At 41.6% G+C, this 25,324-nt stretch overlaps 1 protein-coding gene across 1 annotated transcript in view; it reads right to left on the bottom strand.

The window, feature by feature from the left end:
- LOC111840620 (polymeric immunoglobulin receptor-like) overlaps positions 1–18,764 on the bottom strand; it is a 194,766-nt gene extending 176,002 nt beyond the window's left edge. Inside the window, exon 1 of the mRNA XM_072710575.1 lies at positions 18,463–18,764. Coding sequence (XP_072566676.1) covers positions 18,463–18,508 — 46 coding nt within the window. The 5' untranslated portion in view covers positions 18,509–18,764. The remainder of the gene's footprint in view (positions 1–18,462) is intronic.
- Between the last annotated feature and the right edge of the window lie 6,560 nt (positions 18,765–25,324).

Raw genomic sequence — 25,324 nt, 5'->3', positions numbered from 1 at the left:
CGGGTCTTGTGCCGTTTGTGCTTAAAATACGGTGTTTCGCTCGGGCATGTCTCTACTTGTTTAAGAGTTAAAAGTTTGGGACTTGTGTCGTTTTGTGCTTAAAATACGGTGTTTGCTCTTTTTTTCGCTCGGGCCATGTCTATACTTGTTTAAAAGTTAAATTCTTTAAACATTTCAGTTAAATATAATGAGCTTACGTGCATTTTCTTTTAAAATACAACGTATATGCGCTAGCTTACATTCAGTCTACTATACGCTTTATTATTCTTTAAAACGTAATTAATAAATGCAACCATTGTTTTAATACAAGCTTTAAAATACTAAACCTGTCAATCATCGTTGGGGTGGGGGCATGCAGTTGGACCTGTCAATCATTGGTGATGACGTCATAGACGAGGGTGGGGGGCTTTAAGCCCCGCCCTAACTGCCAACTAACCTTTTTTTCAAGTCCCATAAAAACTCTGAAGTGACGACAATGGAAATGAAAGCTGATTAGATACATTCCCAAAAGATGGTTTTGAAGTGTGCAGGATACTTTGAGGGATACTTCTATCCATATAATAAAAGTCCCTATTCCTAATTTGCATTTCTTTTTGTACCTCGGGCTTTTATTATGTCTGCATATTTCTCCTTGAATGCTAAACTTTTCTGTGTTGAAGAAAATAAGTAACAACTAAAGTGTATTAGTGCTTTAATAATGTTGGAATATACTGCCTGTAACAGGCTTCAGCCCACCCCTCTGCAACCTTAACCAGAAAAAGTGGTTCAAAGATGGATGGTGTGTTTGGTTATATTTCCTAAGTCATATATTTTTTGTTTATAGATTTGTTTTACCCAAATTTTCGCATGGACCATCTAGCACCCCCTAGTGTTAGTTCCTGAATTTCTTCAGTTGCTGTCCATGGTCCTGAGGCGCTGTCCACTCAAACCTTACTAAAGTAACATTTTAAAGTGTATAATTCAACAAATGGGCGTCACTGGACCTTTCATTACAGCATCTAAATTTGGTAGATATTCACTGCGGGGGAAAATAGCTGTCGCCTTGCCATTTACGGTCAGGGGTTTTTTTTTGCAGTTGAAACAAATATGCTCATTTTACGTGTGCTCTAAAAAGATTCCTAAAAAGACACCTCTGTCCACGTAACATGTATAGACAAGAGAAAATTAACCTACAGCATGAACAAGAAAAACAGCACAGGATGGATGTTTAGGGGAGTCAAAATCCTTTGTATATCTGTGTGGAGACATGCTGGTTGTGAAAACGTCAGTGGATGGGATATCTGCAAATATTGTGGTGTGGGAATTGGGCAGCTGGTTACAGGTGTACTGGGAGAATGCATTTATCTTTTTTGGGGAAATGGGGATCAAGCAGGGACAGAGACAAAACAACACAAAGTAAGAGTGAAAAATAAATATGCTTTCAGCAGGTAAGGCCAGAATAAGCAGGGACATGTGAGTCTGGGAAACGACAGAACAAAGAAGCATGGGTCTCAGGACGGTGTCGGGATTTGAGTTACTGGGGCTTAAAAACAACAGAACAAATCAAGAAACATCTACACGGGGAACCAGGGGCAAGTGAACCAGATTAGCAAAGGTCTCTTCCGCAATGTCAGCAGTGTTTTACATCCTGCTATGCATGCTCAGTCCTACCATGTAATCAATACAGACTTGAGTGACTAAAACTATAAAACTTGCAACTTCCAAGTGCAATAGTAAATCTTACATGAGCATTTTTACGTAATATTAACTACCAATCAATTATTATGCCAGACTGTTCATCTTACTGCCCATTTGTGTCACAGGTCTATAAAAAACCATAATCTTCCTCCCAGTTTGTGTTTATTATGTAGGATTTCAGTGAATATTAGCAGGGAAGCATAATTACATGGCTGGGTGGCTGCAGAGACTTTTGGTCGTTCTTGTATGACTGCAGAGAGGCCTTTGTGCAACAGGGCCAGTATGTAGACAGAGCAGCACAGTGTGTGACACGTGGCTAATTCCCCCTTTCCGTACCACTCTGAGCCTTACTCAACATTACCCTCCATGGGCACCGGGCCCAGACTATAGTCATGAGCTAGTTTCACTACAACCGCTTTCCAGTGTAATTTATTCGGTTTGCAAAAAATTATTTTTTATGCAACTTGCTTTTTACATTAAAACTAAAATGTGACCTTCTTTATAAGACGTTTTCATTTCGAGTGATTTGCCCTTTAATAGTTGAGCATGTTCACAGTACAAACCTTGCTAGTGAAATATGAGGGAAAAACCAAAAACAGAATAATCATTCATTAATTGAAATTGAGGTAAATTTTTCAATTAATCATGATATTATTTTGAGGTCATATTGACCGGCACTAAGACAAGGCGCCCAGATAGAGTCTTAATCTGAGTCTCATAATACGCTCATTGAAAGGAGTGACATCAGCCACCATTGGGAGGAGTCAATCCACCAAAGCAACATCTGCTCCCTGAGTATGGCAGCCATCAGACCGACCAGACCAGTAATAGGTGAACCTACTGGTCCGTGTACCTCAGAGGGCGCCGCTACTGAAACGTGGGGTTTACGAAGCTCCCTGAAAGCAGAGGAAGAGGATCGTCCTGCCAGAGAGACAAGACATTCCACACACTTACCCAGTTAGGACCCGAGTGTCGCCGTTCAGCGGGCGATGACTCAGCACCACACCAGTTCCGATCCCCAACAGGCCTGAACCCAGTGTCTTGGCTGCCTGGTCGGAGTTTTTACAGTGGCTGGAGTGTCAGTACTGCCACCAACCCCCAGGTGTTTTACCCTGCAAGTTGGAGGACTGCTTGCAGGGCTGGATGCAGTTCAACATCATAACCAGACATATATTTCAGCTAGTATGTATGTGGGAGGTGTAGTGGAAATGATACATTTAGACATATTGGATATTTTTACTAAGAGAATATTTGCTATGATCACAAAGTACCGTCTGTCTGTGTGAAAGGCGAGGGCCACTTAGCAGCCGACCAGGAGGAAGGTCACACCGGTACTTACAGAGCTGGTTCGGACCGGTTCTGTTTGGTTGGACACAGAGAAGACAGTAACTGTGAACCTTTGTTCTTATCTCATCGAATGATAAACATGAGACTGAAGTAAGAAAAGAATTGTGGACACTTGTATGCAGACATAGTGTCCCGGCTTATTTGATCCATCAAATAACCTAATAATAAAACTATGCTGCTTTCATACCATGTATTTGGCTGTTTTTCCAGCACAGAGGAAACCAGAAAACCTACAAATGCCAGATGAAGAGCCAGGGGAAGAATTCAAACCCAAAGCCCTGAAAGTATGAGGCATCCATGTTACATGAGGCATCCATGAGACACCACTGCAGGCTTAATGAAAAGTATCTTTATTAACATTATGTATGATGAGTCACACAGTCTGTGGTCTGCATTTTAGATAATACTTCATTTATCAATAAGCAAAAGCCTAACATTCTGTGGAAACCTAAAAGTAAAGCTTTTATCCTGAAATGTGATGTGATGGTAACAGAGCAGCTTTTAATCCCACAGTCAGAGGAGAGCAGGGAGGCAGTGAAACAGTGAAGTGCGCAAGAAGAGAGTAAAATTAAAGCCAGAGCCCATAGACCTCAGTAAATGCTCAATATTACATACACAAGAGACAGACATTGGCAAATACCCTGAAAATGATGCATATTGAACTATATCAAATATCAAAATATATCAAACATTTTATTTTATACTAATCAGGATAGCTAATAATATTTTTTTCCATTTATATGAATGAAAAGCGGCAGTTCACAGACCGCCAAGATAATACCTTACGTATACATTTATTCCGTCTTGTCCAAAGCAACGTACAAGTGAGATAAACAGCACAGTGATCATGGCTGAAATACACACTGTAATGTGAGAGAGCTGCATGCCGTTTAAATACAGCTCACATCACTGTAAGATGCTCCTCTCTGGTGATTATCCCTCCCCATCACTGCAGTATCTGTGTGTCCCTCACAGCTGTCATCCTGAGCAGCAGCTCCCCACATGTAGAGGAGCATCTCTGTGTTGCTGCCCCCTACTGGAAAAGGAACAGATAAGCATTAACATCTGCTACTGGATTCATCATTTCAGCTTCTGAGGCACCAACACCTTCCTTAGCATTTCAGGCAGTGTGGTGTGTTAATGTTACTGCTACAGGAAATCAGACTGATAGATTAATTTGGAAACCCTCTTTAGTTCTCTTTTCATTTCATTTTCATCACTTAAATATTAGGGCTGTCAAAATTAACGGGTTAACGCAGATTAATCCATCATCATGATTAATCTGATTAAAATTTTTAATGCAATTAACCCATCTACAGTGCAGAATGACTCAAAATCCCTGAAATGTGTCTGTCACCCCATTTCGGGCAGTTTTGGTGCGTTTCATTTGCCATGGGAACTCGTATTCCAAGTCGGATTCTAAGTTTTGAAGCAGGAAGTGACGGCATGCGCGCTCCCTTTCTCAGAGATCAAAGAAATATCTCGGAGCAGCACAGAGGATCCCGAGTTCAGAATCCAAGATAGCTGCGCCTTTTATCAACAGAAGGGGAAGTTGTAGTTTTATACTGTTTAAGCACTACTTCTCATTTGTGGCTCAATAAATCAGTCGCACACACTAGACCATCCAACTTATCTGTGGACGTGTTGCTACGGAGTTTTATACGTAAAGCACCGCGCGTAATGTGTTATCAACTGATATTGCTAACAATGGCAATTAACCGGGCTAGAATTGGATTTCATGATGAGTCAGATTATTTGTCGGATTTACGGTAGTTCGGGATAATTGTAAGTGAACGAAAATAAAGACTATTTAAACTGAAGTACCTTAAATCCGAAAGTTTTCCGACTAACCAGAAAATCTTGCTTGTTGACATGGGTCCATGAGATATTGCACTTCTGTGGCAGATGGAATGCATCCGACTCGTGTTCAAGATGTTCAATAAACATGTTAAGTGCATATATATTCCCTTTTTTCTTGAGTCTGTTTGGTCATGCAAAATTAAATGCAATTAATATAGATTAAAAATGAATGATATTTAATCGTGATTAATCGAAATTAATCCACAGCAACCCTGTGATTAATCTGATTAAAAATTTTAATCGTTTGACAGCACTAGTATTTTTACAACTAGTTCTCAAAGTGAAATTATTTTTTTTAGAAGTCTATTTTCTTTTTCTCTTCCTGACAGATTAATGCGGAATTTTTGCGCATCACGACCTTACCTTTACTACCGAGATTTATGGCTTCTTTGGACAGACAGAGCTCTCAGCTTCTCCAGGTTATTAGGAGCAAAGGTGGAGTCCTCCGTGAAAAAACTAAGGACACTATTCAAGTTATGGATCAGGTATTTGTTGGATGCAAACAAAATTGCTTGTTGCAATCAATTTGGTAGTGTTTTGGTCCATTAAAAGCAATACATCTTGAACATTTTGTAGAATCAGGACATAGACATGTAGTGCCTGCTGAAGTGCCTGATCATGTATCTTGGTGAAGATGCAAGCTGTCTGATCAAAGAATACCAGGTAATGTAGGCAAAGCAAACTACTGAAATTTTGTCCAACCATGTTTGTCTTTAAAGTTATATTTCACTACCAAATCGAATTTCCCTCAAGTCATCCTAACTGAATTTAGTTATATTCTTGAACAATACAGGCAAAGTTATAATCCTACTTAATGTTTTACTTCCAAGCAGTAGAATGGAAGTGAATTGTTGACTTTTTAAAGCTTCAAATAGTGCATCCATCGAGCAAAGAACTGCTCTACAATGCTCTGTGGTCTAAAAAAATGGTCTTCTCAAGCCTTGAGGGTGAGTGAAATGTGGGGAAATTTTGATTTGGTAATGACCTATTGCTTTAAAGTAGTTCAAGTACTTGCCTGTGTGACTTTCTTCCACAGAACACAAAAGAATATATTTTGAAAAATGTTAAGAGCCCCCTATTCACTTGCATTGGTTTTGTGTCCATACAATAATAGTGAAAGGGTGCTATGCTGTTCTGTTACCAACATTGTTCAAAAGGACAGTAATTCATACAGGTTTGAAATTACAAGAGGGCATGTAAATTTTTAATGTGAACTACTCCGTTAAAGGGGGTTGGTTCACCCAAACATGCATTTTGAACTGCACTCAACAAAAATATCTGTGATTGGCTATGAAAATGCTTTTAAACACTTGCACAATTAAATGCTCCCATGTGTTGACCATTGTTGACAAAGAGTGTAAAAGTATGTCTTCACCCAAAAATGAAAATTGTTAGCACTTACACTACTCTTGTAATAAAACGTACAAATTATGCTGAACACAAATGAAAATATTTTAATGGAAGTTGGCACAGATGTTTGGGCTCTACATTGACCTTCAGAATAGGACGGCTAACTAAATTTTGTAATTTTGAGATGGGGTGTTTTTTTTTTCTCCTCCTCCACCTTACAAAGTTTAATTGCTCTCTGTTCTTGTATGTTTTTAGGCTGACCAAAGGGAGGAAGCGGAGAGAGAATTTGAAAAGACCACCATGGCATTTTTTGTGATACGTGAAAGTGATGCTCTTAGTCGTGCACTAGACATTTCCATTGTCATTGATGGTGTGGAAGTACTAAATGAGTTGCCCTCTGTTGCATGTGCCTGTGCCATGATGTTTGGACTCATTTATGCACTGAACTTAAAATATCCTGAAGGACTCAAATATACATTTGAGGCTTTTCAAAAAATAATCATGGATATAGAGAGTAAGCAGATGAGCCGAAGGGTGCAGAACCTCTCTTCAAAGCTGCTGGAGTAAGTTTGTTTTCTTTGACCCAGCTACAGTGTTCTGCTGATGGTAAATTTCTTAGTATAAAAGGTTCTATACAAGTCCTACATCTTCAAAGTTAACTACTGTTTACTAAACCTGGTTTGTTTTATCTTGGCTAAGATGTTTTATAGTTTTATAGGGTTAAATAGTTTACCCAAAAATGAACATTCTTATGTTGTTTACTTATCCTTAAACTATTTAAGTATTCAACTTTAATTAAATTTGGTTAACAGACATTTTATGACAATTATGAGAAGTCTCATTTTTGGGTATACTTTCTCATGAAGGAGAGAATTTTTATTTATTTTTCTCCTACCATTGGCTAATTTGGTATGTTTTAAAAGTGCTTGGTTGTACACTGCCCATTTTAAAGCAGTTTTTGGTGCCAAACTTGTTTTGAAGAATTTTAATTTGATTGTGTAGTCAATTCTAAGTGACTGTTCATGGAAAGATTACATGTTTCTCTTCAAAACCATAACTGATTCTTATGGTGAATTTACATTGTATCCAGTGTGTATGTATATGGATACTAAAAACTGTTATACAGTATGTTTTTAGAACAATACACATTGTGGAAATGTTTTGACAAAAATGGTCAAGTTTACGATGTTTACATTGTTAAACAATGTGTATTTGAGGATACTGTACACATTGTACAAAATTTTGTATTATGACAAAATAAATTGTCAAGTTTGATGCTTGAAGTCATTCATCTTATATCATAAAATTACACATTATGAAAGTAAATAAATTCCTTATTACATTAATATTTTAAATTGTATTTGGTTGGATATTTGGATATATGTAAAGTAAAATAATTAGATTAATACAAAGAGAAAACAAAGTATAATTTGAGATTTCATTAAACTTAAAAACTTTATTTGATTCAAATATACTTTTTGCTTTGGCTAAGTAATGGATAGTTCATTCTTATCAAAGTAAAAATTTTAAGTTGATAAAAAGCAAAGTAATTACATGTAACAAGTTGACGCAAAATTTTTACTTTGATCCAATGAAACACTTTTTCCAGTGCATGCAAGACACAGGAAAACAAAGCTGATGTGTTCTAGGGGAGGGGCACTCAGCTATCATTCCCATCAGGGGCACAGAGCCAAGGTCCACATCATTTACTGACCAGGGATCGGAGGGGAATGAGTGGGTGAATTGTGTTTCAGTCCAGAATTTGCCATTTGGGCAGCACTGTATTAGGGTCTGAGAGGAAACCAGATCTTTTCTCAGTACAGTACAGGGAGCATGGAGCTTATCTAAGGCACAAGGGCACAAGGCAGGGGAACAGCCAGGACAGGATGCCAGTCTGTCACAGGGCACAAAGTAGGGGAACAGCCAGGACAGGATGCCAGTCTGTCACAGGGCACAAAGCAGGGGAACAACCAGGACAGGATGCGAGTCTGTCACAGGGCACAAGGCAGGGGAACAGCCAGGACAGAATGCCATTCTGTCACAGGGCACAAGGCAGGGGAACAACCAGGACAGGATGCCAGTCTGTCACAGGGCACAAGGCAGGGGAACAGCCAGGACAGGATGCCAGTCTGTCACAGGGCACAAGGCAGGGGAACAGCCAGGACAGGATGCCAGTCTGTCACAGGGCACAAGGCAGGGGAACAGCCAGGACAGGATGCCAGTCAGTCACAGGGCACAAGGCAGGGGAAGAGCCAGGACAGGATGCCAGTCTGTCACAGGGCACGAGGCAGGGGAAGAGCCAGGACAGGATGCCAGTCTGTCACAGGGCACGAGGCAGGGGAAGAGCCAGGACAGGATGCCAGTCTGTCACAGGGCACGAGGCAGGGGAACAACCAGGACAGGATGCCAGTCTGTCACAGGGCAAACACTCACACATAGTCACTATGGGGACTTTTAGAGGCACCAATTCACCTGGAACATGTTTCACTAGATGTGAAACCAGAGAGCTCATAGGAAACCAGTATAGATACAGGAAGAACATGCAAACTCTACACAGAGAGCTGGGCCAGATACTGAAACCACAAGCCTGGAGGTGTGAGGCCCCCACGCTGCCCCCAGTCTCTACCAGTTAGAGGTTAACTAGCTCTCCAAACCTGCTGCAGAGTGCAAGACAACCAGGTCTAATCTCCACCCCTGAAGGCCAATTCATACTTTCCGTTTCTGCATGTGCTTTCGGTCATACACAGGGTGAGGTGATGTAAATTACATCATCAGGCGCCTGTAGCCCAGATTGACTAGGTGTTTCCAGTAGGTGGCAGCACTGACTTTCACAGAGCAGAGATCAACCAAGAAAGAGCAGAGGAAGAATAATTGTTGCAGGAGGTGTGGAGATATCTGCATATTTAGTTTTTACATTTTTAATGTCTAGATCACTTATACTGTCGAATCATTATACCACGGTATGTGGTATTTTCAAAAACAACACTACAGTCATTGACAAAAGTCTTGTCACATAAGGACATAGTAACTTAAAAAGGCATATAACTTTATTTATAATCAATCAATTGTTATGATAAATGGATCAATTTAATGCCAAGGACTTTCACATTAATAACTGGGTGCAAAATGAAACAGTCAAAAAGTGTCCTGATGTTCACAGCTTGTTAAAGTCCATAACACCTGTTTTTGCAAGGACAAAAGTCTTGTCATGTCTTTTAATGATTCAACCAATCACAGATTTGAGGTTCACCTGTGACAAATACTGTAATTAACATAATCCCAGTCGTGTATAAAAAGATCCCCAGCAAACCAGACCTTCACTTGAAGTGCAACCTGACTTCTGACAACATGCCAAAGATTCAACCACAGACCAAGTCTGCTGAGGTGTCAGACGTCATTAATGTATCCAAACATCAAGTGGAGAGGATTAAAAAAAAGATATGAAGAAACTGGTGATGTTCATGACAAGCCCAGGTCAGGCAGACCACGTAAGACAACTCTTCGAGAGGACCGTTTGTTGCTTCGAAAGTCCAGGGCCAACCCTTTTTCAACTGCAGTAGAGCGACATCAGAACTGGTCACCAGAAACCGCTGTGTCTACAAGAACAGTTTCTCGAATTCTCGCACGCAGTGGTCTCCATGGCCGAATTAGTGCACAGAAACCAGCATTAATGAGAACACAACAAAAAAACCGTGTTGAATTTGCTAAGGCCCACAGCTTGCAGTAAGGATGGACAGTGGCAAAGTGGCAGAAGGTAGATTTTTCTGACGAATCATCCATTGAACTGCATACCAAATGCTGCAAATACTGTAGGAGACCTGTTGGAACCTGCATGGACCCAAGATTCACCCAGAAAACAGTCAAGTTTGGTGGAGGAAAAATGGTTTGGGGTTACATCCAGTATGGGGGTGTTCAAGAGATCTGCAGAATGGATGGCAGCATCAACAGCCTGAAGTATCAAGACATTCTTGCTGCCCATTACATTCCAAACCATAAGAGGGGGCAAATTCTGCAGCAGGATGACTCTCCTTGTCATACTTCAGCCTCCACATTGAAGTTCCTGAAACTGACGAGGATCAAGGTGCTCCAGAATTGGCCAGCCCAGTAGAGTTTAGATTCTCTGCCCGAGGCCGAGCCCAGACTTGACCCGACCCGACCCGTGGGCCGGGTCGGGCCGATATTTCCTGCCACTATCTTCGGGCCGGGCGGGGCCATGATCAAGCATTTGTGTGTGGTTTTTTTTTTTTAAATCATTACTTAATTAGCCTAATTGGGTGGAGAGCTATGCCATAATTATAAATGTAGCTCCCTCCCGTAATACACGAGCACAAGAGTCCTTTGCATTTAACTGAGCCGACGGTTTATTCGAAAGACAGTGGCTTCGTTATTATCACCATCATGGCAGACGTGAGAACTAAATACAGATACGGAAACACAAAATCAAGCACATTTACTTACAATATTAGCTAACAAACATTGAAATTCAAATGAAATATAAACATAAATAACAATAAAGACAGCTTAGAGAATTCATATACAGTTAACACGAACCTCAGTTAGCATTTACATGGCTAAATACAACAAAATTAACTAAAACTTAATTAACACATACCTCGTTGGCTGCTTACGGAAGGATTTAACCTTTTTCTTAACCCTTTACTTAAAGTTCGATGCCGAGCACACAAACTGGTTCCAGCAGCAAGCGAACTGGATAAGTGAAAACGTGCTTTTCTTCTAAACGTGTCTCAATAATTGCGGACATCAGAACAACAGTTCCGCTATTACCTATTTTGTTTAAAAATATTCTAAAACTTATCATATTTATTAAATATGCCATCCAAAGTTAATTACTTGTTCATTTTCTGTGTTTATCATTGTTCACGTTTTTTTTTCATTCGGATCTATTTGCGATCCATTCTGAATAAACAAACAATGCAGTTTACATGCTTCGTCCTTGTTGCATTTTTCATTAAGATAAATCTAAACTAATTTCTGTAGTTCAAACAACTTAGAATTGTAGTTGAGAACGTCTGTTACAACGGCTCACGTATTAAAAAATAGTCGGGTTTAAATCGGGCTCGGGCTCATAATTACAGTTAATGTGTCGGACCGGGTCGGGCTCGGACACAAGGTGCACGGGCTCGGGTAGGATCGGGTTTAATTTTTTGGGCCCGATCTAAGCTCTACAGCCCAGTCACCAGACATGAACATTATTGAGCATGTCTGGGGTAGGATGAAGGAGGAGGCTTGGAAGACAAAACCAAAGAATCTAGACCAACTCTGGGAGTCCTGCAAGACTGCTTTCTTTGCCATTCCAGATAACTTCATCAACAAGTTATTTCAGTCATTGCCAAGACGTATGGATGCCGTCCTCCAAGCTCATGGAAGTCATACATGTTATTAATTCTTTCTTCCAAGGCATCATGACTTTATGTTCTGATGTTATTGTAGCATGTTTGTGTATTCTAAATAAAGTATATGTATAATTTCTACATTATTTTTGTATATGACAAGACTTTTGTCCAGGCAAAAGTTGACCTTTCTGTCCTAATTACATGACAAAACTCAATGAATGATAAAAAACTTTATTTTGGTATAATAAGCATAATCTAGAGGGCTTTGCCTTTCTTATAAGCCATTTCTGATTCCAACTGATTAACTACAGGTCAAGTTATTATTTGTTGTTCCTACAACTTGGTTAAGTGACAAGACTTTTGTCAGGCACTTTACTCTGCCCAAGCCTCAACTAAGAACTGTTTGCAAAATTCAATTCAAAAGCAGCCTCACTAAAATAACTATTTATGCATGTATTTAGTATGTTTATGTAGGCAGGCATGTGACATTAAGGTTAGTTAAAGTGCAACTTAAAGTGCAAATGCCTTCGTCAAGGTTCACTGACTATCTCTTACTGTTACTGTTCACCAGTCTGATGGCTTCTGGAACAAACCCAAACTTCCTCCTATTTGTTTTACATACATGGCGTCTGAATCACATTCCTGATGGCAACATCTGACAGTCATCACAGAGGACATGTGTGGGTCATTGATAACCTTATATGCCTTTTAAGGACTTGTTCAGAATTAAACTGCACTAGAGATCTATATGTTTGCCCAATAATTTCTGAGCTGAGGTTAACAGCACTTTGCAGTCGATTCTTGTCCTTTTGACAAAGCGATTTAAACCAGAAAATAAATGAAAAGTTTAAAGTACTTTCAATGAAAGAATAAAACATTGTCTGTAGTCTTTGATCTACTACAAAGGAGTTTAATTTACGTAAGCAATATAGTTGCCGCAGGGACTTTTTCACAATTACCTCTGTATTTACGTAAAATCTCAGTCAGTTATCAAACACAGTATGCAAGCATTTGTAGGTCTGGATGATTTCAACATTAGTTCAATGAATTGCTGTTGCAGGGATGGCAATTTGTTTTACAGAGGTGGAAATTTCAGGTCCAGAGAGTACAAATCCAGACCAGGATTTTGTTTCAACCAACCATTTTTTTTTCACAGCCCAAAACCGCACACGGAAAAGTGAAGTATAAACTGGGCTTGAGGCTGATCTCGACCCTGATAAACAGAGACCTGCCCCAGTAGCACATGAAGCTGGGTGTTTAGACCCCTCTGTCTGTACACACAGAAATGACTGATGGCATCCCGGCTGTCTGCTCACAGAACCACCTGTGCTGCTGAAATGACCCCAGTAAGATAATCCTACACCTCACAGAACATCAAAGGATGCAAAAGACAAGGGCATTTTATCTGCACTAACAGTTCATAGCTTCTGATTTTTCTCTTCTGCACGAGCGTAAAGCACCTAAATCATTATCATGATGCAGAAAATATTCTGAGACAGTCACTTATTCTGAAAATCAGAAATGTCATCATACAGGATGTGAGGGTGAGACTCTGCAGAAACACTGTGTGCTGCATACAGAGGGTCTGTCCTCAGGCCTTTGGATCAGCCTTTATTATGTGTTATACAGTTTTCTATAGTGCCACTGCAGTAGGTCCTTTTAATCTCTGTGGATCAGTAGGTAACAAGAGGCCTATTAGGAAGGTGTCTCTGTAAGACAGGGGTGGGGGCCGTCCCAGGGGGGGCAAAGTCAGGTGATGAGCACATTGATTCACTTCACCTGGGCCTTATCAGCAGTCCTATCAGACTGAGCGCTGTTTGTGTTTCTCTCAGCCCCCGACAGACACACGCAGACACAGACGCCCAAGTTCACAGCCTATTTCATTACAGAGATTCTTGCAGATAAAATGAACTTATTTGTGTCTCACTGACCTCAGGTCTGTGGAGACTGACACTCACTTCCTGATTCTCCATATAGTCACTGTTTCTCTGTCTCTGTCTGTGACCCAGGACTCCTGGAGTCCAATGAAAAACCCACTTTCTCCCCTCCGCTTGGTTTATACAGGTTCTGCTCTCTGCTGTTCGGTTTGCATGGGGTGTCGGCCCCTTCTCACCAACTGACCACAAACTTTATCGTCATGCTGCCTTTGCACAGCCCACCTGACCAACATCATCACTTACAGTAATGGCTGACTGTGGCCTGTGTGACCGGGGCTCTACATCAGCAGGAAACTGTCTGCAAGACAATAAACTTGCCTTGTAAGAGAGACAAAGTATAGCAGCACTGAGATACAGTGACTGATAATTAAGTGAGCTGTCCTTACCCTCCACTTCTACTTCCTGGGGGGGGACTTCCCCCTCTGTTCTGACCATGCTGCCCCCCCCCACCCCCAACACCCAGAATGCAGTATAGCTGGATGAACCGTCAGCTACCAGGCGGCCTATTGGCTGGGGGGCAGGACCTGGCCTGGGCTGACTTCCTGTCCCGAGAAGGTGGGGGGTCTGTGCTGGTGGTGGATCAGTGTCATTCTTACAGTCTTGATGCAGCTTTTGGCAAAGTTCTCTTAGGAACCCATTCCTGTTGGATTTCCTGTTACTTTAACTATGCATACCTGCAAATCTGAATAATTTTCAGACTAACTTCCTGGTGAAAACATTGTGTATAATGTAATTTTGTCATACTGTTGTTAGTATGTAATTCACTCCTGCCCAGATCCGAGACACAAAGCTGGAGGCAGAATTCCATGCTATCAGCGTATATGAATTTATACACACACCAGCCACTGAGAGAGAATATGACCATTCCTGTATACTGCTGCCACATAGTGGACATAAAGAAGACTGCAGCCAACTGTAAAATCATTTTATCAGTCCACATTTAACCTCTGCACTACAAACAGGAAGTGATTAAACCATAATAGATCATCTGTTTTTCTGCATGTAATGAAAAAAAAATCATTCAATAAACATTTACCTGTTCGGCTTATTAATGATTACGGAATATTGAGAGTATTTGATTTTACAGCAGAGGTCATTCATTCATCCATCCATCCTCCAGCTGCTTATCCTGCTCAGGGCAGCAGTCATCAAGGAGCAATTAGAATGTAAACATATAAATGTATGAAGAATATTATTCATATTAAATTTTAATTTTCTGTATATTCTGTCTGTTCACCTTAAATATGTAATTGTGATCAAGAGCGGGTACTAGTCTCTAGTCACTATTTTACCCAGCGCCCACATACAATGATCTACAGTACTTTTCATTTTCATAGACTGAACTGCAAAAGTATTTACACTGTTTCACCGCCAGAGGGCTCACATTTTCATTTACTACGTTTACATACAGTGTCCATAGCTTTGCTACCCTCATGTGGCTGTGAACTGTAATTTCAGCCTGTGTTTTTCTTAAAAGTACTCAAGGTAGTAAAAGCTGTTTGTCCATTAGACGGACAATATTTTCATTAGCCATGAAATATCAAATATCAACTTAGATAAATCCAAAAGATTTCCCTGATAAACTGTAAGTTATGCATGAAAATCAGCTGACGGACCAAAAAAATGTATATAAAGTCAGTTGTTGGAACCTGGAACATGTTTCACTAGATGTGAAACCAGAGAGCTCATAGGAAACCAGTGTAGATACAGGAAGAACATGCAAACTCCCCACAGAGAGCTGGGCCAGATATTGAAACCACAAGCCTGGAGGTGTGAGGCCCCCACGCTGCCCCCAGTCTCTACCAGCTAGAGGGTAACTAGCTCTCCAAACCTGCTGCAGAGTGAAATACAACCAGGTCTAATCTCTAATGAATGTATATAAAGTCAGTTTCGCATTCAGGATGGCTTTTTATGCATTGATAGTGATAACATGCATTGATGCCAAGAGCTATAGAAATGATAATATATTCATTATTTTGCTGATACTGGAACAATAAAATTACTATAGAAAATAATTAAAAAGATATTTTATTTGCCATATTCTACAACTGCATTGGACAGCTTACTTGTTTAGACATAGTACAAAGAATGACTAACAGTACCCAAATAAATATTAACAGACAATTGATAGACATGCAGCACTACAGAGAAATACCTTTGTGAAACTTCTGACATTACAATTCACAAACTGCACAGGTGCAAATAGTATTATAGCTGGATTCACCTGGAACATGTTTCACTAGATGTGAAACCAGAGAGCTCATAGGAAACCAGTATAGATACAGGAAGAACATGCAAAGCCTGGAGGTGTGAGGCCCCCACGCTTCCCCCAGTCTCTACCAGCTAGAGGGTAACTAGCTCTCCAAACCTGCTGCAGAGTGAAATACAACCAGGTCTAATCTCTAATGAATGTATATAAAGTCAGTTTCGCATTCAGGATGGCTTTTTATGCATTGATAGTGATAACATGCATTGATGCCAAGAGCTATAGAAATGATAATATATTCATTATTTTGCTGATACTGGAACAATAAAATTACTATAGAAAATAATTAAAAAGATATTTTATTTGCCATATTCTACAACTGCATTGGACAGCTTACTTGTTTAGACATAGTACAAAGAATGACTAACAGTACCCAAATAAATATTAACAGACAATTGATAGACATGCAGCACTACAGAGAAATACCTTTGTGAAACTTCTGACATTACAATTCACAAACTGCACAGGTGCAAATAGTATTATAGCTGGATTTAGCTAATGATGATGAGGATGGTTTGGGGGAAGAAACTGTTCTTGAATCTAAAGCCAAAATTGTGACGCTGTGAAATATCCGATGAGACTCCAGGGTTGAGACCAGCTTGTGGTCGTTGTGGTTTGGGTCCCGTGATGCACTTTGCTGCAGCAGTGGTCAATGTATATCCATGCAATGGATGGAAGTTGTTGGGGGTGATGCTAGATCCCTCAATTTTAAGTAGATTATGCAGAAAATATGCAAAAATCAAATCTGTGGATTAATGAAAGTTATATTATAAAAGTTATTTCTGTCTAAATCTGAGACCCACATGCTGCACCTGATACTACATGATAGTTTCAAATCCCGTGACCCTTTTGCTGTAAATCTACATCATCTGGGGAATCATATAATAATATATGATCAGATGAACTTAATTGATCCTGGGGGGAATTTTTCATGCAGCAGCAAGATACACAAACTGCAAACGCGATCGGAAGGTCGCCAGTTCGAGCCCCGGCCTCAGCAGAATAGTCACATGTCTGTGGGTCCTTGAGAAAAGCCCATAAACACCCAGCTCCAAGGGGCCACACACCGGCTGCCCCTATGCCATCAGCCCTGAGCTATGGAGAGCAAGATGGGGGGAGGCAAGAAGAAGATTCCAATGTACCTGAACTCATACTGTGCAAATGGCAATTAATTAAGGATTAAACATATTCAGTTCATTCATTTTCTATATGCTTATCTAGTACACGGCTGGTACAGTACAGGGAGCATGGAGCTGATCTGAGGCAGCACAGGGCACAAGGCAGGGGAACAACCAGGACAGGATGCCAATCTGTCACAGGGCACAAGGCAGGGGAACAACCAGGACAGGATGCCAGTCTGTCACAGGGCACAAGGCAGGGGAACACCCAGGACAGGATGCCAGTCTGTCACAGGGCACAAGGCAGGGGAACAGCCAGGACAGGATGCCAGTCTGTCACAGGGCACAAGGCAGGGGAACAGCCAGGACAAGATGCCAGTCTGTCACAGGGCAAACACTCACACACAGTCACTATGGGGACTTTTAGAGGCACCAATTCACCTGGAACATGTTTCACTAGATGTGAAACCAGAGAGCTCATAGGAAACCAGTATAGATACAGGAAGAACATGCAAACTCCCCACAGAGAGCTGGGCCAGATACTGAAACCACAAGCCTGGAGGTGTGAGGCCCCCACGCTGCCCCCAGTCTCTACCAGCTAGAGGGTAACTAGCTCTCCAAACCTGCTGTAGCGTGAAAGACAACCAGGTCTATTCTTAAGCCCTGAAGACCAATTGAAACTTTACTTTTCTGTGTGCACTTTTTGTCGTGTCCTGGGTGAGCTGATGTAAATTTCATCATCAGACGTTTATGCCAGACAATACACATGTAGCCCAGATTTTTTGTCTGGCAGAAATCATGCACATCACTGCACGTCCACTGCGCTTGTGCAAGATAATTGACTAGGTGTTTCCAGTATGTGGCAGCACTGAGTTTCACAGAGCAGAGTCAACCAAGAATGAGAAAAGGAAGAAAAATTGTGGTAAGAGGTGAGGAGTTATGCGCATATATATTTTATATATTGCAGTGCAGTATATTTTCAAATGCAACAGTATTCTGCCTGAACCTCTACTAACAACTTTAAAATTTTTCCTAAAATTTTTACCCATTTCACTACACTGCGTGTATTTCTGTTTGTTGCAACACATCTGCTCTCTCCTGGTCTGGTGGAATATCACTGCCATAGGCACCGACTGCATCCATCTGCATCCACTGGTAAATGTAATATGAACACAAGTTGCCATGTGTATGACCATCCTCAGTCCAAAAATGCAAATAGAAAACTGGGCTTGAGGCTGACCTTGACCCCTGATAAACAGAGACCTGCCCCTGAATATATAGATATTAAAATTATAATACCAATAACTTGATACATGGTACATGGATCATTTCTGAAATATTACCATAGTGATTACACGTGTTTTGATACAAAACACCCACAAGAATTCAAAAACTATTCACAATTTCAGAGACAATGTTATGCAAAGCAGACGAATCTTTGCAGAATTGATATTTCACAGTTCTTTCTGACCACATCTCCATCGTTATCTCCAAACTGTACCTGACAGTATGTGAAGGAGCAGGAGAGAGATCCTGTAATGAATGACACTCACCTGTGAGCCCAGCAATGAGAAGAAACAGGAGCATCAGAGGATCCATACGTGTGTGTGTCACTGAGCCCAGATCTGTGGAGAGTGACACTCACTTCCTCATCCTCTGTACCTTCACTGTCTCTCTTGTTTCTATTCTCACATACAGCAGGCAGAGCGAAGGGGGAGTGGAAACTTTAAACAGGAAGTGACAAAACCACAAGGCTGAATGTTTATTCCTTCAGATAATCAGACCATTATTATGAGTCTATAGAGAATAGTGCTAATAAGACACAAAAATTAGTTGGATCTCCCTGTTGCCTCAAAGATCCATCTCTGTTTCATCATTCTTATTTATCATTTATCAACATCCTGGAAGCACACAGTGTAAAGTGAGGAAAACTTTCGATAGCACGTCAGTCCACTGCAGAGCACTGGAACCTGGAGAAATGCCATGTGATCAGAGGAAGCCTGCAAACTCCAAATAGACACAGTCATGGTCACATTCAAAGCCAACACTCAGGAGTGCTGAGATAGCAGGTGTATCAGTCAGGTATCTAATATCATGAAGAGCTAAAGACACAGATGGACTTTGAGGAACCACAGCAAGACCAACAGTACATGGGCTCAAAATACATCAGTTTACTGGCAATGTCTAGTTGCTCTGAACTGCAATTGCAGCCAAAGTAGAACATTTTTTTAAAAATAAAGCCTTCAGCTTGCCTGCTTTCCTGTGTTATACATGTTACTCACAGCTACTTCCTGCAGCTTCACAGCCAAACCGAAATGAAAACCTGAGAGGGACGGATGCTGTAGAAAACAGTGAGGGCCAGTACATACCATCAAAGGCAATAATCTTTACATTCAGGTCAGGTGAGGTCAGGTTGGAGAGTATGAGCTGATGCTGATCCATGTTTCACAGCCATACAGCAAGACAGGGAGCAACAGGACTCTAAAGACTTGGACCTTTGTCCTCTTGCAAAGATGTCAGGAGCTCCACACACCCCTTTCCAGCGACCTCATGACCCCCCATGCTCTTCCAATCTGTCTACTGACTTAATTTGTCCTGCTGTTTACAGGAATAAACAGTTCAATATCATCTGGAATCTTATTTTAGAAACATGACTTAAAAGTAAAACAATTCAGAGTTGGTCTTTACAAAGAATCATTGTAGCTCAGAGATTAAAAATACATGCAAGTGAAGCAAATATGTTAAATTTATTTCTGAACTGTTTGGCTTGTTTTTCTGTCACACATAATAATAATCTTCATAATCCAGTTGATGAGGGAGGTCATTCATAGAGCTTTAAGGCAACAGGTTCCACAAGTTCTTTGGCCCAGGATAGATCTGTTGCATTTTCCGGATGATTATTTATACAAGCGGTATAGATTTAGTAGACGCAGTATTACATATTTGTGTCAGTTATTGGAACCTTACATTTCTAAGAACACACGTCGCTCTAAAGCCCTTACGGTTGCACAGTCTATGTGTATCACTTTGCGTTACTTTGCCAGTGGTTCATTTCTGTACAGTGTGGGGCCCGCATAGCAAAATTGGTATGGCCCGGATCTGGCCCACACTATGCGCTTACACCCGGCCCACATACCGCAATGAATGACGGCCCCTTGATGGCTCAGATCTGGTTTGCCAGAGGTGGCCCACACATGGGCCAGCACAAAGCCAGATGCAGACATGTTGGTGGCCCTGATCTGGCCCAGCTCTATACTCACCGCAGGGTTCTGGAGGGTTCATGGGAGTTTGCCCAACCAGTCTACATGTGCTTTGTGGACTTGGAGAAGGCATTCGACCGTGTCCCTCGGGGAGTCCTGTGGGGGGTGCCCCAGGAGTATGGGGTGCTGGGCTTCCATATAAGGGCTGTTCGGTCCCTGTATGACCGGTGCCAGAGTCTGGTCCGCATGGGCGGCAATAAGTCGGACTTGTTTCCGGTGAGGGTTGGACTCCGTCAGGGCTGCCCTTTGTCACCGATTCTGTTCATAGTTTTTATGGACAGAATTTCTAGGCGCAGCCAGGGCGTTGAGGGTGTCCGGTTTGGTGACCTCAGGATTAGGTCTCTGCTTTTTGCAGATGATGTGGTTCTGTTGGCTTCATCGGATCGTGACCTTCAGCTCTCGCTGGGACAGTTCGCAGCCGAGTGTGAAGCGGCTGGGATGAGAATCAGCACCTCCAAATCCGAGACCATGGTCCTCAGCCGGAAAAGGGTAGAATGCTCTCTCCGGGTCGGGGATAGGATCCTTCCCCAAGTGGAGGAGTTTAAGTATCTCGGTTCACGAGTGGGGGGACGATGGAGCGGGAGGTCGACAGGCAGATCGATGCGGCGTCAGCAGTGATGCGGGTGCTGCATCGGTCTGTCATGGTAAAGAAGGAGCTGAGCCAAAAGGCGAAGCTCTCGATTTACCAGTCGATCTACGTTCCTACCCTCACCTATGGTCACGAGCTGTGGGTAGTGACCGAAAGAACGAGATCGCGAGTGCAAGCGGCCGAAATGAGTTTCCTCCGCAGGGTGGCTGGGCTCTCCCTTAGAGATAGGGTGAGGAGCTCGGTCATTCGGGACTCAGAGTAGAGCCGCTGCTCCTCCACATTGAGAGGAGTCAGATGAGGTGGCTCGGGCATCTGATGAGGATGCCTCCTGGACGCCTCCCTGGTGAGGTATTCTGGGCATGTCCCACTGGGAGGAGGCCTCGGGGAAGACCCAGGACACGCTGGAGGGACTATGTCTCTCGGCTGGCCTGGGAACGCCTCGGGATTCCCCCAGAGGAGCTGGATGAAGTGGCCGGGGAGATGGAAGTCTGGGTTTCCCTGCTGAGACTGCTGCCCCCGCGACCCGACCTCGGATAAGCGGGAGATAATGGATGGATGGATGGATATAAAACCCAAAGTTATTGCAGTGTATTAAAGTATATGATTAAATACAATACTCACAACAGATTCTAATGACTGTGGTTCAGGATCCAAGAGGGTCAAGACACCATCCACTACTGTAATGCATTAGAATATTTGTTTAAGACATTTAACAGAAAGCAAGGCAGAGAGGGGAAACAGAGTAAAGACCTAACTTATTTTTCGGACCATAAGATGCACTTTTTCTCCCCGAAAAGTGGGGAGAAAAAGTCACTGCGTCTTATGGTAGGAATATTGCTCTGCTCACATGCTTTAACCTTCGATCTGGGCTCGAGTGCATTGTCGGCGACGCAGCGTACATTTCGCATCTATTTCAGTTTATATCTCGCTGAAATCTTATGAAAAAACGCTGGCTAAATCCGTAATCTGTCTTCTTTTCAAAATTATGTTAAATAAAAAAAAAATCAAACCATGTCACCTAAGCTTACTTTGTTTTACCTGCATCGGGGTCGTGTAGTACCGCTGTCACCCGAAGATAGCTATTTACATTCTTAAATAGCCGTATTAGCGCGTATTCAAATCGCATTCGCATGGTAATTTGCTGAAGAACGCAGCGGTGAAACGCGATCCAGATACATCCCCATCAGCGCCATAAAAGGGGGGAGGGATGTGGCCAGGTAAGGATGGTTGACATAAAATATTTTAGGACACTATATTTGTTCAGAATAGTTTGTTTCTTCATTTCCCTTCTCTAAAACTATGTGCGTCTTATGGTCCGGTGCAGAGCATGTGAGCGGAGTGGAGCGGAGCGTCAGGGGTAAGCGAGGAGCGGAGCGGGCGGAATTTGGTCAGAGCGCGGAGCGGTTTTTTAATTAAGGCTGGAGCGGTCGCTCTGTGTCGCTCCAGTTTCGCTCCGATACTGCTCACACTACGACTCTGAGGCGTGGCCAGATCTACCCAGAATTCATCTGTACAATTATCAAGACTGTTACACAAATTGGCCGAGATGGAATTCGCAAAGTATTTCACAAAGGAAACTGATAAATCATACAAGTGTACTATTCTTATCAAACGTATAGATAACAATAATGTACAGCAAGAACAACAATGTCATGAAACTGTTTCAGTGAGTAAAGATTCACTTTGGAATCACTTTTCTCAGAAACATGAGAGTGCTATGCGAACAGGCGGAAGCCAAAGCAAAACGTGAGCAAGTTTTATATGGTTGTAGCATATCAAGTCTATAAAGTAAATTAAAGTATAAAAGCCTATAAAGTAAATATTGGTAATCAAATTCGTTTAGTCATTCAAAGTAGGTCTAATAGAATTTTTCTTAATTTCACGTAGGCTAATGCTGTCAGTGAAATTTTATTTTATAGAGACGCAGCAGCAGCATCAACAGAAAAAAATTGAGGAATTTAAAATGTGCCTGTATATTCTTTAGGCTATTAAGCCCACTGATTCCTTTATTTTTAAGCCTATTTCTGTGTGGAATGCCATTACCAAACCTGTCCGTTGTTGCCTATAAGTTGCTTAAAAATAAATATTTTCTGTTCTGACTGGCAGTGTTGCCGTTGCTCATATTTCTTTATGATATAAGGCTTCGGTTTAAGGTGACGTTTGTTAGGCATGCAGATTATTTGTCCCTCTTTTAAACTGGAGCGATTTGATTGGAGCGGGAGGAAATTTTAGTGGAGCGAGGAGCGGTGTTGAGCGGAGCGGCTTAGTGGGAATTAGAACGGAGAAGCGGGCGCAGTCAACAGCCTCGTGAACGAGGAGCGGACATTCTCACCGCTCCACTCCGCTCACATGCTCTGGTCCGGTGCATCTTATGGTCCGAAAAATACGGTACCTTTAACATAAGATTGCACACGACTGGAAGGAACGTCTGAGGATGTTCCTCCCTCAATCCCCTAAATAATGGCCCTTGCACTGAACCGTACACGGCCTATCACCTCGGCTGGGGTACAGGCTGCTGGAGGTGGGCCCCCACCGGTTGCAGCAGCCGCAGCACTCTCTTTGGTGGCTAAATTATACAATGCAATGTGGGCTTTAAATGAATTCTTTAAAAATGTAGTTCTAATTAGATTTACTTTTTACCATTCTGAAGAATATTTTGTATTTAATCTTCACTTGCTACCAGGACCTTTTCGTTCCACTCAGGGGCGGACTGGGACAAAAATTCAGCCCTGGCACTGTAGCCACACCAGCCCACATTACCACACTGACACAGCCCCACCCACGGACACGCACATTCACTACTTATATTGGTGTACAGATGGTGAAATAATATAAGCAGTACCATATGTAATAGATATTTAAACATGTAATGTACAATATGTGACTGGAACAAAAATAACCCGTTTATAACAAATTTATACATACAGTAAAAACTAAATAAAAAACAATCTGTGAATCTTGTAGAGTCCGTGTGCTGTCTGTTTATGCCGTTTGTCTGCTATTACTTATGATAGGAGTAACCTGTGAATGTGTATCACACACACACACACCTTTACACACAAATGGACATGCAGCACTAGCAACACTTCAGCATACTTTTATTCACAAATAACTATGCAGTATATGTCATTCTCTGCAGTGTTGTTCTTTATTGCCACTGTCTATATGTTCGCTTCTCCTTGTTTCTATGTTGACATTGTACACATTGTCTGTCTGATTCTACATCTTCTCATCCATTTTAACTTTGTAACTCTGCAATTTTAATACATTGTCTAACTATTGCATAGATATATTACACTAATGCCTGTAATAGAAGTCTATGTTCCACCCTACCTAAGGATTAATTACATACTGTAACCTATGCATGTATTTAATGTTTTACTTTAAAGACTAGCTATGTATTCAGAGTTCACTACAAATGCCTACAGTACTATGGCTATAGCTATAGGTTCTTTTGCATGTTAGACTATATTGCTAGTAGCATACAGCAGTCTGTATACCCTAAATCCCACGTTATCTGCTGATAATGACATTTTAAAATGTACGGGAGTTCTACGCTAAGCTTACAACTGTTAAACACAGTGTAGGTTACTGTCAAAAACTGTCAGAAGTAGCGTGAATGGTGTGAAAATTACTTAGTATATTTTAGTATAATGACTTAGAAGTATATTTTCTGTTTTCTTCTTACCTCCTCTACCGCGCTACTGTCCTCCGATGCAGCAGCTGAATTTAAACCTTTGGAGAATATTTCAGTTAATTTTATGCATTTGGCAGCGTCTGATTTTAGAGCCTTTTTTTTGCTTTCTCTGAGCTTTTCGGCACCGCCTTTCCTTTTTTTTATGGTCCATCTCTGACAATTAGCTTGCGTTGCACTTACTGTTTGACATTCTTGCCAGATTTTGATTACGTCCGCGTAACCTCTGATCGGGTCGGATTGGGTCGGCCCATCTCGAAACCAGCCGGCTGTCGCCGATTGGGCCAAATTATTATTATTACTATTATTATCATCATCATCATCATCATCATAATATTCACATCTTGCAAGAGATAAAAGCTGCCTGCATGTAAAAACAATACATATTAAAAAAAAAAAAAACTGACCGGCCCATATTTAAAAAATGGTCCGGCCCTTCTGGCATTTGCCAGAATTGCCAGATGGCCAATCCGCCCCTGGTTCCACTCATGTTGCTCCTGAAACCAAGCATTATTAATAATTACAATTATATATCACTTTTTGTCTAAGATAGACCCATATAATTAACACGCTGTTGTGGCGAGAGGAGAAAGACAGGAGGCAGATGCTTAGTCCGTGAAAGGGATGAAGCACTTTTTATTAACAACAAAAAGAAGAAACGAGAGAGCAAGATCCGGTTGCCGCCAAGATAACCAAAAACTATAACAGGAAGTCGAACAAGCCTTCAGAATAAGAGCACATCTGCCCTGAGAATTCTGATTGCTTATGAACCCGCTACACAGGCCCCCCCAGAATTCACAGAGGCAGAGGATCCCACTTCTTAGGGGGTCTGATCACCCACCCTGACCTGCTCACAGTACCACCCACAGGAA

Source organism: Paramormyrops kingsleyae, chromosome 4, assembly GCF_048594095.1.
Source record: "Paramormyrops kingsleyae isolate MSU_618 chromosome 4, PKINGS_0.4, whole genome shotgun sequence".
NCBI lineage: Eukaryota > Metazoa > Chordata > Actinopteri > Osteoglossiformes > Mormyridae > Paramormyrops > Paramormyrops kingsleyae.
Note: the sequence above shows the minus strand (reverse complement) of the source record. Positions and strands in the feature narration are given on the sequence as shown.